Below are 14,993 nucleotides of genomic sequence, written 5' to 3' on the forward strand. Positions count from 1 at the left end.
TGAGTTCCATGTTGGGCATGAAGCCTGCTTGGGATTCTTTTTCTCCCTCTCCCACTCCCTCTCCTCCCTTCCTTGCTCTTGTGCTCTCCCTCTCTTAAAAAAAAAAAAAAAAGCTAACCAGTTACTGTACTACCAACGTGAGAAGGATGCATAGTTCAACAGACTAGCAAGTCCAGAAATGAACCTCACCTTTATAGTCAATTGGCAGTCAACAAGAATGCCAAGATAATTGGGGAAAGAATGGTCTTTTCAACAAATGGTGCTGAGACAAATGGAAATCCACATGCAAAACAATGAAGCTGCTGGACCCCCTGCCTCCTGCCATATACAAAAATTAACTCAAATGAATTAAAGAGCTAAAGAGCTAAGCATAGGCATAAACCTTTGTAACCTTGAACTAGCAAATGGCATCTAAATTAGGACACCAGAAGCATAAGCAACAACACGCAAACAAAAAGATAATCTGAACTACATCAAAATTAAAAATATCTCTGCTTCAAAGGACACTAGCACCAAGTCACATGCCCAGAATATATAAAGAATTCCTACAACTCAAATGAGTAAAGATTGAATTCTTCCAAAGGAGATATACATATGGTCCATAAGCATATGAAAAGATGCTCAACATAATTAGCCATCAGAAATCAAGGGACGCCTGGGTGGCTCAGTCAGGTAAGCGTCTGCCTTCAGCTCAGGTCATGATCCCAGGGTCCTGGGATCGAGTTCCTCATCGGGCTCCTTGCTCAGCGGGGAGCCTGCTTCTCCCTCTGCTTGCTGCTCCCCATTTGTGCATGCTTGCTCACTCTCTCTGTCTAATAAACAAAATCTTTAAAAAAAAAAAAAAAGGCAAACCAAAACTAGATATAATTTCACACCCCCAGTCTGGCTACCATTCAGCATTATTCATAATAGCCCAAAGGCTGAAGCAACCAAAATGTCCAAAGATGGATAAACAGATAAACAAAATGTGGTTTATACACACAATGGAATATTATTCAGCCTTAAAAAGGAATGAAATTCTAACACATGCCACAACATGCATGGACCTTGAAGATACCACATTGAATGTAACAAGCCAGACACAAAAGGGCAAATATTGTATGGTTCCATTCGTATGAGATTACTAGGCAAATTCACAGAAGCAGAAAGTAGAATCGTGGTTGCCAGGACTGGGAGGCAAGGGAGATGGGAAGCTATTGTTCAGCGGGTACACAGTCTCAGTTTGGGATACGAAAAAGTTCTGGAGGTAGTTGGTGGTAATGGTTGCACAAAAATGGGAATGTACTTAATGCCACAAACTGTCCACTTAAAAATAAATGGCGAATTTTACGTAACCTCTATTTTACCAGAATTAGAAAACAATTGGACAATAATAAGTTTTGTTAGGGATGGGTAAATGCTGGAGAGGACTGCTGGGGGACAATGTAAAATGGCACAGCTGCCTTGGAACACGGAGTTACCACACAGTGCTGCGTTACACTCCTGCACGTATAAAGAGAAATTAAACACACGCCCACTCAAAACCGTGTACACAAACGTTCACAGCAGCACTATTCGCAAGAGCCACAAGGTGGAAACGACCCAAATGTCCACCAACCGATGAATGGAAACATACAATGTGGCACATACAACAGATTTTTTTTGGCACTTAAAAGGAACATAGGACTGATACACACTGTAATGTGGATGAATCTTAAAAACATTAGGGTAAGTGAAAAAAGCCAGTCACAGAACGCATATTGTGTTATTTCATTTACGTGCGATATCCGGAATAGACAAATTTATAAAGACAGAAAGATGAGTGGTTGCCTAGAGTGAGAGGCGAGAGAAATTGAGGGAAAACAGGAGTGACTGCTAAATAGGTGTGGGGTTTCTTTGTGGGATGATGAGTGTTCTCAAACTGACCGCAGTGATGGCTGCATGACTCTGTGAATATGCTCAAAGCCCCTGAATTGTAGACTCTAACTGGGTGAATTACATGGGATGTCAATCATATCTCAGGAAAGCTGTTATCAAAGAAATAACTATGAAACAATTCCCTCTTAAGAGAACTTACCAGAAAAACCAGTGATCATCAGAGATAACAACTTAATTGTAAATTTCATCATTTTGATCATAGTTTGTAGGTGAACTTGGCAATTATTCTTCTGCATCTATCTTATATGAAAAAAAACAAAAAGTGCCCCTCTGCTCACCTTGGTTGAAGGAGAAGTCTTCTGGGGTGAATGCTGAGTCCTATCCTCACCAGGACTTAATCCCACTGCAGTGCTCGTTCTTGGAGTTGGACGAGAACTAGAAAATACAGACCAGTCAACATTACTCAGATTTTAGAACCTTTAACGTGTTTACTATTATCTGGGGGAAAAGAACACATCTCATGAAAAACACAGTAGAATAATCAAGATTCTAGGTGATCTCACATATTTAAGCCCTAATTTGTGATTATCCAACACTACTTCTCTGTAAATGTCTTTAAAGCAATTTCCTGGCTAATTTATTATGTCTTTTCTTTATAGCACCTTTGTTATATACAGTAGTTTCTATTTTAACTAGAAACCTTAAAACATTGATTATTTTTTAAATGTCTGCTGGTATAAGGATTGACATAATAAAATAGATCGGACATTCTACAAAGGATGGAAAATATTTACAATTTTTTCAGAACATGTTTGAAGTGGAAAATGATCTTGGTACCTATTTAAGAAACAAGTTATAATCTGTGTCTATTTTTAATGATTCCTCCTACTCTTAAAAATGGTTGTCATACACTGTGGATCATTCCATTACACCTGGGTCTCTGATTTTGAATTTTTCACATTTTAAGAAATTTTTCCACTCAGATAATTAGGGTGTTTTTCAATGAATTCCTTCAAATTCCCAGATATCAGGATTCTCACCTCTCTTTCACTTATCTGTTTATTCATTCCTTGAACAAGTCCTTATTTAACTCAAAAAATATGCCAAAAATTACGCAAAGTTTTTAAAAACTAAATTTAAAATGCCTAGAATGTACATAGATAAAGTTAACATATTTTATATTTAGGGTAAAACAAGGCCAGAAACTTTAGATTACTGTTATAAACCCTATGTCATTAAATAAAACTATTTGTGTCTAAGACTAAAACTAAAATATAACACTTAACATGGATTACTAAAATTTTAAATACATTGGTCTTAATCACATTAAAATACCATTCTGATATTTAACTATTTCAATGACTACATTATTAAGTAAACATTATTTAAGCCTCCATATAAAACAACACTTAACCAAAAAAACACCTGTTCTTCCCTATAGGTCTTAATCCAATAAAGACGCTGGACTGCTAAAATTTCAAATTCAATTCTGTTTGAAGGAAAGTACAAAATGAAGAGGTTTTAACCCTGATGAATAGGAAAGATGGGTGGTTCGGTTAAAAACTTTTAAAAATGCACAGCCAAGTCAACATTCCATTGGTCAGCACTTAAAGGTAACTTTGAAAGCAGAGAGAGAAACTGGAATTTGGCACTCACATCCCTGTCCTTTAGCTCCGTGTAACACGGCTTGCCACCAGGACAACAGATGCTTCGGGAAGACCCTGTCATCTCCCATGGATTCCCTTCCACTCCGTCATCTTACCTACCTGAGAAGAAACATGGACTCATTCGGTTGACCCCCAGCAGTACTTTTAGGCCGCAACTCAGTTGGATTTTCTGTGGCAGGAAAGAAAACCGTTATCCATAAAGGACCAAAAATATCATGAGCAGAGCAGGATGCAGGCAGAAATTTAAAGAGAGTGGTAACAAAAACTAGAAACCCTCAGAATAGCATCGTAAGCGGCACGAGCACGCTCCAGTGAGAGCTCACCTAGTCTGAAAGAGTGACTTAGTCGCTGACCGCTCTTCTCCCCCTTGGCTTGTCCACTTGAAGCCTTCAAAAACTCCTTGGAATCCTGTGTCCCAGAATGCTCCATCACTTTTCTGGGTCAACAGAAGAAAGCCAACACAATCAAATTTACTTTTGAGCTTTCTATAATTTTCTGTGTCAGACAAGAGGTGGGAAAAGATCATGAAATTACAGGTTACGTTTGGCAAAGCTGTGGAGTTGGAAAGTATGGTCACTGAGTAGCTAAAATGAGCACTCACTCTACCAAAGGCATTGTACGGAGTCTATAAACCTTACCCCGAAAAATAAATTGCAGCACGCAGTTTGGGGAACGAAACCAGAACTCAAAGTACCAATAAAACCACAGTGAGTTTCCCTTTTATTTTTCCCCTTCCAGTATTATGGGGCCTGGACTCAAAGCAGTGAGTGCAGACAAAACGAGCCTCCCAGAAGAGCTTCCTATTCCTGTTCTAAGGAACAGGAAAGGGGACCTCTAAGGGGAAATCCCCTGTTTGTTTTGTTGTGTTTTGCTTTGATTTTTTTTCCATTTTATTCTGTTCCAGCCTCCGGGTAATCCTGCAGCCACTAGCTGGGCAAGGAGCAGCTTCTAGCAGTGCTTAAAATTGAGGGAGGGGCATCTTCTCTAATCATACAGCTATGATCTCAAGAACATGGGGCAAATCCCTGTTGCTCTGTTCTTTTTTTTCCTATCTCGCTGTCCTCCTGCCACTTGTCCCCAAACACCAGCAGCAAGACGTAAAAATTATAACACAGCATGACTAGGTGGGGTTTACTGTGGGATTGCAAGGCTGGCTCAATATTTGAAAACCAATTTATGTAAGAGACCATAATCAGAATCTGAAGAAGAAAACCCATATGATCTTATCAACTGATACAAAAAGGCATTTGACAAAATTGAACGTTCATTCAAACTCAAAAGAGCAGCTACGCAAACCTCCAGCTCATTGTACTTCATGGTGAAAGCTGAAGGTTTCATCCCAGAGGCAGAAACCAAGCAAAGACGTTCACTTTCATCACTCCTGATTCAACATCTTACCGCAAAAGGCTCAGCAAGGGCAGTAAGGCAAGAAAAGACATCAAAGGCATACAGATTAAAGGGGAAGAGGTGTTCTGTGACTTGCTGATGCTGGAGGACCAAGACCAGAGCCCCACTTTCTAGAGTCCCCACAGAGCCTAACACAAGGGGGAGAACATGGTTGAATCTCAATGGATCAGAGAAACCCAAGTTTGGGAGAGACCTTAAACAAAATTCAGGTTTCTCTATCCAATACAATGAATTTGCCAAGATGAAATTAAGAAACCATTCACCACTGAATAAGTGGAGGGGGAGCAAAGCCAACTAGCAGAACTTTGTTCGACCACTTCTCACCTGGCTCTTAATACCCTCACTTGTGTAAGTGTCCTGGGCTAAGAAGATTTTATAATAAAAATGAGGTGTAGTAGTCAGGATCAGACAGGAGCCTGAATCTCACAACTTTGTCGCACTCATGCACACAGCCATTGAAGGCTGGAGAGAAGCTACGCTGATCACAGTCACTGAAGACCCAGCCTGACAGCAGCGCCATTCGGACATTTTCGTCCCTGCTACCTCATCAGGAGGAAAAAATGTGTCAGATCTCACTCTGGCTCACAAGGTTTCTATGCAGAACGAACACATATCGCTTCTGCTCATGTTTCATTGGCCAAAGCGAGTCACATGAGGGGGAAATGAGATCCTACCACGCGCTTGCAAGGTGGAAAGTGAGTTACATTTGGTGGCCAGAGCTAATGACTACCATACTAAATCACCGACTGGAAAATAAACAACTGAGCAGAAAATGAGCAAAGTCGAGAACACAGAAGGCCATGACTAAACTCTTTAAGTAACACTTAAACAAATGTTTGATTTTCTCCTGGTAAGCAGAGAAATTCATGTCATTGATAGAACAGTAATCGGTATGATCATTTAATAGCCATGCCCCCCTCACAAAGATAAGCTTATATACTACCTGATGTTGGAATCCTCAGGGCTTGATTCCTGATCTTTCCTAGCGAAGGCATCCTTCCAAAATGAATGCTGCAGTAGGCCTGCCCAAGTTAATCTTTATAAAATATAAATGTTAAAATTCTATTTTAACATGATTTACCATGCACAATTCCCAAGTCATGTCCCAAGTACATCTACCACATTTTACAATTTATAAATTTCTCTCTATAAATTACTTCAGCAATTCTTCCACACCTTACTTTCATTTTATTTAAGATTTTATTTGAGAAAGAGAGCACACGCGAGAGAGAGAGCAAGAGAGCGCACATATACGGGCAGAGGAGATGAGGGAGAGAATCTCAAGCAAACTCCCCACTGAGTGTAGAGCCTGACTCAGGGCCCAATCCTACCACCCTGAGATCATGACCTGAGCCGAAACCAAGAGTGGGACACTTAACCAGGTGCCCCTATTTTCATTTTAGTATACAATTAATCTCCTCGCGACACCCAAAAAAATAATTCAGAAGACTTAAATGGTACAGAATGAAAGAGTCTGACAACTAAGTATTAGAAGTCTCAGGGCTTATATTCCATGGAGCCTGATGAAAACATTTTGGGTTCTCAAAAACAGTCTATGAAAGGAGTCTATAATTAGCTTAAATTTTTAAAGTAAATAGATCAGATATTATCAATCTATAATTCTGTCATCCATTATTCTATACACCCTACCTGTTTCACACATTTCATTTTGGGGACTTCACCTTTAGAACTTCATTCAGAAATAAAAAAGAAAATTAAGCTCATAATTTTATGCAGTCATACTTCTGTGTAGGAGCCAAAATGTTATCTAGCCACTTCACCCACATTAAAATGACTTCAGGCTGTATCTAAAACCCACACTCACTTTCAATGCATTAGTTTTTACAACTAATAGAGTATGCGTCTAGTTATAATCATCAGACTTGGAATGGTTAAGCCTGACTGAAATTTCAAAACAAAAGAGAAAATATGATTATTCAAAATATCTCTATTGAAATAAAAACGACTTTGGGGCACCTAGGTGGCTTAGTCAGTTAAGCATCCGACTCTTGATTTCAGCTCTGGTCTTGATCTCAGGGTCATGAGTTCAAGCCCTGTGTTGGGATCCGCGCTGGGCACGGAGCCTACTTAAAAAAGAAAAAAATAATAAAAACTACTTAGATCAAAATTAGAACATGATTAATAAAGAGAAAGAATCTGCAATCACATATAATATCCCTTTTATACAAAGGGCTCTTAAAACTCACAAACAGAAATAAAAATTGCTAATAAAGTGAAATTTCTGTCTGGCAGCTTGGCAATATTTATAAGGTCAACAAAGTCCACTGCAGGTAACACTGGGAGGGAAGGGGCTCTCCAGGGTTCCTAAACCAGCACACACTCTAAGAATAGCAAATGCATCAAACTGTTTCACGTCCTTAGCCTCTGGCCACCAACCCCACTGTCAGAAATCTCTCCAAAGGAGCTCACTGCCTAAGTGAACAACAACAAAAACACAAGGATTTTGACTGTAGCAGCCCATATAATATTCTAAATCAAGAAACACTCTAAACGTTTACTGTGCTTAAGGGTATCACGTGTACATGCTGCAGCCATTAAAAAGGACTTAGTGGACATATAGAAAGAACTAGATTACAGAGTGGTACCATTTATGCAATAAAGTATACAAGGATATAAATATGTGGAAATGTGAATACACCACTCTCAAGTAAGTGTATTTGTATGCTATCAAAAGGTGTCTGGAAGACTACAGCAAAATAACACCAATCCTAAGAGCATCCACTGTAAGCGCAAGGGGTTTGTCCTACAACTTATACAAGAATTAGCATCTCCCTCTGCAGTTTTTCTCTTATATTTAAGGAAGCTAGAGAATGGATTATTTTATATGCTACCCTAAATTTACTCTTCATTTTACACCCTGAAGCAGAGACCCCAAATACTTGCCTAAACCCCCTCCCCCCAGTTACCTAGTGGCAGAATCCAAAGTAGAAACCAGTTGCTCTTGTCTGCCAAGCCAGGGAGACCCCCTCCGGACTTCCCACCTCCCTTCCACACTCCCCTATTCCATACCACAGTTATTTCTAACTTTCTGCCATTACTGTAACCCAGAAAATTCACACTGTGCCTATTATCCTCACACTTGATACCCTCATTATGACAGGATTATCATAAAAACATTAGCACATTAAAATACCACTCAATAGTTATTACATTAACTGTCTTGACAGCATCATCCCTTGTTCAATAGCATAAGACAGTTTTAGCTTGAAATCTACAATGGGAAAAAATGCCCCTCTTGGATTTGGGAGTTACAAGAAAATCTGTCAACCTACTATGCAACTATTTAATATATTAAAGGAGAAATGGACTTTAAAACTTCCTCATGACTAAAAATCCCTGCAAACAGAGAGAGAGTGAGAGAGACAGACAGACAGACAGACAGACAAACCAAGAAACAGACTCTTAACTAGAGAGAACAAACTGCTGGTTACCAGAGGGGAGGTGGATGGGAGGATGGGGGAGATAGGTGATGGGGATAAAGGAGTGCACTTGTGATGAGCACAGGGTGATGTATGGAATTGCTGAATCACTATATTGTACACCTGAAACTAATATTACACTGTATGTTAGGGGCACCTGGATGGCTCAGCCAGTTAAGCTGCCAACTCTTGATTTCAGCTCAGGTCATGATCTCAGGGTCATGGGATCAAGCCCCACATCAGGCTCCCCGCTCAGCAGGGAATCTGTTTCTCCCTCTCCCTCTCACTCATCCTCCCCTCAGTCATCCTCTCTCACTTTCTCTAAAATAAATAAATCTTTAATATTACACTGCATGTTAACTAGAATTTAAAACTTAAAAAAAAAAACCCTGCAAACAGAGAACACACTCCAAAAAAAAAAAAAAATCTGAGTTTATGTTAAGAGTAATTCGAATAGCTCTCTGTATATAATAGTACTATTTTAGAAGTACATTAAAGGAGAAAGATTCTTCCACTTCATTCATATTAAAATACTACCCATACATACCTTTTCTGAGGATCTTTTTGAAGTAAACCATCAAGCAAATTAATAAAATCTGAAGAAGCTTTAGGAAGAGAAGGATCTATACACAATTTGATTCCCAAAAAGAAAAATAACTGGTAAGTATATGAACACATACCCTACATAAACATTTAGAATAAAAGTATTTTAAGCACATATCATTTTTACAGAACACTGAATCCATCATTAACAATTACAGCCTCCATTTAATGGGGGGTGAGGTGTGGGCATAAAAATACTTTTTCCTAGACCATAAAAAACATGAATCTCAAAAGCTGAGTCTTGACTAGCCTCTAAACTTTCTCTTTATTGAATAAGCCTGGTAAGGATCACCAGCCCAACAAACCCACACTCTTGTCTTCAACTTTTAATTATGCCTCATGTTCTGAGGCTCTATAATATATAATAACAATACTTGCAATCCCTCTTTTCTCTAGCTCCCTATTTTAAAGATTCTTAACAGGAAAATAATATGACAATACTGGCCAATTCCAGTATTCTCCAAATGTTAGTTCTTTTTAAATTAGAATATACCACAACCAAATTATCAGTCTCTGGTTACAAGGGCCATGAAGACAACGGACAAAGACAAACAGAGGGCGTCATTGGGCACGATGGCCACAGTCGAAGGAAGATCCCTAATTAAGCTGGGGCCACCAGTGGTATCCTAACCAGACTCTGACACCTACATTTTCAGATTTCTCTTTCCTGCATAAAAATCCTTAACTTACAGGACAAAACAATAATCAATACTATGAGTATTCAAAACAAAACAAAAATCAGAAGTTATCATTAAAGGAAATAGTTGTTGTAGAAATCAGTCATTCTTAATATAAAAGTTAAAGGAAAAACAAAGGCAATTTTGTTTTGTTTTAATAAGTTTTTGTTTTAATAACTATTTTCAAAACAAGATTTTTTTCCCCTCTTAGGATGACCCTTGAAATCCTAAAAGAATTCCATATTCCTAGTTATCCCATTAATTATTCTAAAAGTTTTTTCTTCTATAAATGTGCATTTTTTGTAAAGTCCTGTTTTCATCTGTGTGTCTTGAAACTCACTTTTCTTGTGGTGTATGTACAGCAAAGTGCTTTACTATGTGTGTTCGGGGTTTTTTCCTTATCTTGCCTTAAAATTGTTAGTGGTAGATTGTTATATTAATCAAAATTCATATGATTAAAATTCCGATACTTCTAAAATACTACAACTATATCTAGTTTAAAAGACTTTAAAAACTTGCCAGGGACATTCTGATTCATCGAGATAAGGACTGACAAACGCCTGACTTGTCCCTATTTGAATGCTAAACAGAAATAACTACATGGAACATGAGCACGAAGTAAAACAAGAAAAAAACACAGAAGTTTGGGCTTTTAAAATCTTTAAACCAGACTTCTGTTGATATAGGAGAAAATAATTTGTGTTTTTAAATGAGGGAATCTATTAGTAGTACTTTGTTCTTCATTTTAGTGTCTTAAAAAAGCAAAGGGAATGCTAACATTTCTAAAAGTATCAATCTGGAACTATTTATAAAATGTAAATTTGGGGGTTAGGAATCAAAAACAGACTTTGGATAAAAGTGTACCATTAGTGTCAGATGTAAACTAACGGCATTTATCACAAAAAAAAAAAAAAAAATCTTACCTTTTGGAATAGGTGGCAAAGGATCTTCATAAAAAATCTTATCAACTAATTCTGAAAAAGTTTCTGAGAAGAATGGAGGTTTTCCTGAAATCACAAGAAAAACTGCAAAATTAGACAGTAGTTTGCTATCACCGATAAGTCTAAGTAAATCTCAACTACAGATAGCTTAGAATTATAAAGTTTATAGGAAAAAAATATAGAGCAATAACTACTTACTGAATGCTTGGTACAAACCAGGCACACTGTATATTTTTATATTTCTATGATCCAAAACTTATCAAGCTAAGAAATATGCTGATGCATTTACGGACCATTACCATGATCCAAGGGCTGCATGGGCCACTGAACACATCTGAGTAATTCACAGGCACAAGGTACCTTTACGACAATTTCTACTAATAATCGTTTTTAATAAGTAGGCATATTTTTCCAAACAATTATCATGAAAAATACTTATACAAGTTCCTTGACCTATATGTCAAAGGTTCTAGACATATGCCTAGACACCAAGCATACAGGAGGAATAAGAGGGAAGCAAGCCAAAACCAGTGATATAAAAATTTAGAAAAGCCAGCTTTTTTCACATTTTCCAGGTAAAATTGTTGCAAACTAGAGACTTCATCTTTTTGTGTGTGCCCGGCTCTGATTTTAAAATGAACCAGAATGGAATCACCTGAAAACATTTCATAAAGCAGACAGCCCAAAGACCAGAGGTCACTGGTGATGGAGAAGTCAGCACCCCTCAAAATTTCTGGCGCTGTGTATGTAAGAGATCCTACAAGTATAAAGAACAACTTTGTTAGGCATTTGTATCAATCCCCAAAACAAATCTACCTAGGAGGGATCTGGTAAGGTAAAAAAAAAAAGAAAAAAGAGAAAGAAAACAGATTGGAGGAAAACACGCACGTGACTATATGCCTTCATGTACATTCCACATTTTTTAATGGTTTCTAATTTTAAGGTTTCATTTACAAGGATATGTAAGAATACAAACAGGTTTTGAAAATCCACTTGAGTTAGAGGTATATTCTTTTAAGTTAACAATTTAATTAATCAAAAGAACCTTTGATTACAGTATTTCATTAGAATAGGTTAAGTTATATAGCCATAACACCCCAAATTCCCACCGGCTTACCAACAAAGGTTTATTTATTACTTCAACTACACGTCCACCACAGGTCGGCCCAGGGGCCCTGATCCTCAGAATCACCCAAGGAGCCAGGCTGAGAGAGGTTCCATCTCAACACATGCTTGCATCACCACGAGGACAGGGGAAAGAATGCAGCAAACTGAACACTGGCTCTGAAAATGCCCACCTCAAAGTAACTCCCACCACCTGTGCTCACACCTCCTTAGCTTTGGGAGGGAGAAGACGCAATCAAGAAGAACTGGAAATGTTCAGTGAAGAGCACTAAGGTGTGCCACGTAGACTTTACACAAAGTTTAATATTACAGCGAAGTAGCAAATTCTTGAGTTGGAAGATCCCTTACTTGCCGATGAGAGAGACTAAAGCTTAGAGGCTCCCCTAATATCCCCCAAGTCACACGGCCGAGCGGTTGCAGAGCACCCAGCAGAATTCCACTGAAAACCCTCCCATCTTCCAAGGAGAATGTTCTTTCCGTGAAGTGAGTCATCACCAATCATTTGGAAAAGAAAATTCCACTGAGGTAAATCTTCCAGCAAATAGTATCTCCAGGGCCCACTACAGCCACAACAGCAGTCTCATGTGGCCTCGGGGTTTATGTGACATTTTTGCTATGCTATCACATTTCATACATACATTCACTCATGCAGCAAACACTTACGGAGGGCCTATTTGCCTTTACTTCGCCAAGTCCTGAGAAAGCAAACACAAATAAGACCCCCAAGGATGCCCAAGCACCCTGCCCAATACTTAACAGGCACATCATTCGTAGGTGTTTAAGGTGAATGTCTGCCTTCCCTGATTAGAATGCAAGTTCGCTTAGACCAGGGATTTTTGCTAGTTTGTTCACATTCATAATTCCAGGATCTACAACATGTCTAAATTTCTGTTGATTCATGCACTTTATTTCTTCTTTCTTCAACATTGAGTTAATAAACATACTAATGAACAAATGAGTATGAAGTTCCTACCAACACCACCGCATGGGAAAAGACAACATATGGGAGAAAGACAAAAAATGATTTCATGTGTTAAGTTTGACGACAGATTTACGCATAGAACATTATAAAAGAGGGGCACCTGGGTGGCTCAGTCAGTTAAGTGTCCAACTCTTGATTTCAGCTCAGGTTATGATCTCAGGGTTGTGAGACTGAGACCGGCATCAGCTCCACACTGGGCGTGGAGCCTGCTTAAGATTGTCTCCCCTCCCCAGACCCCTGCTCCTCCCACCCCCAGCCCCACTTGCATGCTCTCTTAAAAAAAAAAAAAGAAAGAAAGAAAAGGAGAATCACAAAAGAGGTATCACTTCACAATCTCCCCTCAAGTACAGCAACTCTCAACACCTCAGGTCCCATCTCACTGGCAAAACCACCTCCCAAGAATGCACCCTAACAATCGCCCTTAATTTCAGAGTATCGGCTACTCATCAATGTTGAAAAAATATCTACTGAGCCAAAAGTGTGTGCCAGGCACTGTTTTAAGTACTGAGGATACAGAAGGAAGCAGGACAAAAATGGCCATCCTTATGTTCTAATGAGTAGTTAGTGACATAGAAAGCCAAGGATAGGGGCGCCTGGGTGGCACAGCGGTTAAACGTCTGCCTTCGGCTCAGGGCGTGATCCCAGCGTTATGGGATCGAGCCCCACATCAGGCTCCTCCGCTATGAGCCTGCTTCTTCCTCTCCCACTCCCCCTGCTTGTGTTCCCTCTCTCGCTGGCTGTCTCTATCTCTGTCGAATAAATAAATAAAATCTTAAAAAAAAAAAAAAAAAAGAAAGCCAAGGATAGGATATAGGCTTCGTTAGAGATTCCCTGTACCTTACATAGTATTGGACCTATGTGAAAACCTTTGGGCTACGGACAAAGCCATTCCCATATCCAGACTTCTACTGTTATTTTCAATATACTATTTTGACTGCCAAAAACATAAGGTCCACATTATCTCCTAAACACATGACTTAGGCAGCGCAGGTTCTGATCTATAAGCTCTCCACATACCTTTGGCTCTACTTTTTTGGGTTTTCTTCGGTACATTTTCCCCACTATCACCTCCTCCTTCTTCTGCTGCCACCAAAGCAAAAAACTCTTCTAAATTTTCACCTTCCACTTTGGCCAAGCAAAAATTACTAAACTTCAATGTGCCAGGCCCCTCCAAGAGTATCTATAAAGATGAGAAAATAAAGGTGTTCAGAAACCAGTTCCATTTGCACTCCCATCAGTACCTCTTCACATCCCACTGAAGAACTCGGAGCACTGGCCTTCTTACTTCTTCCTACTCAAAAAATTAAATGCATATAAATTTTTAAAAGCAGCTAAAGAAAAAAATAAATCCAACATTTTAATAATAGAATCAAATATTAAACTGCCCATTCTCATATGTGTACAATGAACACATCATAACCACAGAGGGAAACCACATACCTTTGGGAAAGATAAACAACGATGTATATGGAAAAATCTATCCTCGCCAATCCTCCGTGACGGCTGAAGGAGGACTTGAAAACCCACCTGTCCAAGGTGTTGTTTACTCACAGTCTCAAAACCAGGGTTTTGAAGTCAGAGATCTAGCCCTAGGTCCACCATTTACTGGCAGCCTGAACTGGAGAATTCACTTAGCCTTTCTAAATCTCAATCTCTTCGCCTGTAATTATGTTCTCATATGGAGGGCCTACAGTAATAATGTTTAACAATACTCAACTTTTTATTTCATCAGGTACACTTTAACAAAGTGCAACTCAAACCAGTAATAAGTACAATCCCTAAGAATATGTACTTATAAATAATAGATGCCATTGATTGAAAACACCAGAAAGTGTCCTAGAAGCTTAACCTAAATATAGTACAGAATCCATCTCCAGATCATAGACAAGGAAGCCAAGGCAGAGCGAGAGCAAGGGTAACCTGCCCAGGGTCACACAACTTCTAAATGTCAGTGTCACCTGTGATTCTGAAACTAAGCAGGTTTCATGCCTCTACTACACTGATGCACATTTAGTTATGGACCATTAATTTTACCAGAGAAGAAGCTATTTGACCCATAATGCCGCTAATCAAACAACAACACCAAAAATCCATTATCAAGCTAAAATAATGGTTCATAATCTTATAATCTAAGAGCTTAGCATCTTATTGTATAGAGCTCCTGAGCTCCTCATTCACAATATGCCTTGGCAGCAATAATAATTACTCAAAGGACTCCAAGAGGAGGGGAGACTTCCCATTCTAAAAGCTATTTCAATAGGTAGCTAAAATATGGCACTGTTTTTTATTTTAAA

The 14,993-nt window shown here is 38.9% G+C and overlaps 1 protein-coding gene across 5 annotated transcripts in view; it reads right to left on the reverse strand.

Moving 5' to 3' along the window:
• The window catches only part of ULK4 (unc-51 like kinase 4), a 592,979-nt gene that overhangs the window by 562,727 nt on the left and 15,259 nt on the right, over nt 1-14,993 (reverse strand). For all 5 annotated transcript variants that reach the window (XM_087870115.1, XM_045798163.2, XM_045798161.2 and 2 more), the window contains 8 exons: nt 13,717-13,879; nt 11,248-11,349; nt 10,575-10,658; nt 8,919-8,994; nt 5,875-5,967; nt 3,848-3,960; nt 3,624-3,693; nt 2,196-2,292 (listed from right to left, as the gene is read on the reverse strand). In XM_087870115.1, coding sequence (XP_087726241.1) covers nt 2,196-2,292; nt 3,624-3,693; nt 3,848-3,960; nt 5,875-5,967; nt 8,919-8,994; nt 10,575-10,658; nt 11,248-11,349; nt 13,717-13,879 — 798 coding nt within the window. The remainder of the gene's footprint in view (nt 1-2,195; nt 2,293-3,623; nt 3,694-3,847; nt 3,961-5,874; nt 5,968-8,918; nt 8,995-10,574; nt 10,659-11,247; nt 11,350-13,716; nt 13,880-14,993) is intronic.

The sequence above is a fragment of the Ursus americanus genome, chromosome 20 (assembly GCF_024610735.1).
Source record: "Ursus americanus isolate L20-20 chromosome 20, mUrsAme1.1.p, whole genome shotgun sequence".
Classification (NCBI taxonomy): Eukaryota; Metazoa; Chordata; class Mammalia; order Carnivora; family Ursidae; genus Ursus; species Ursus americanus.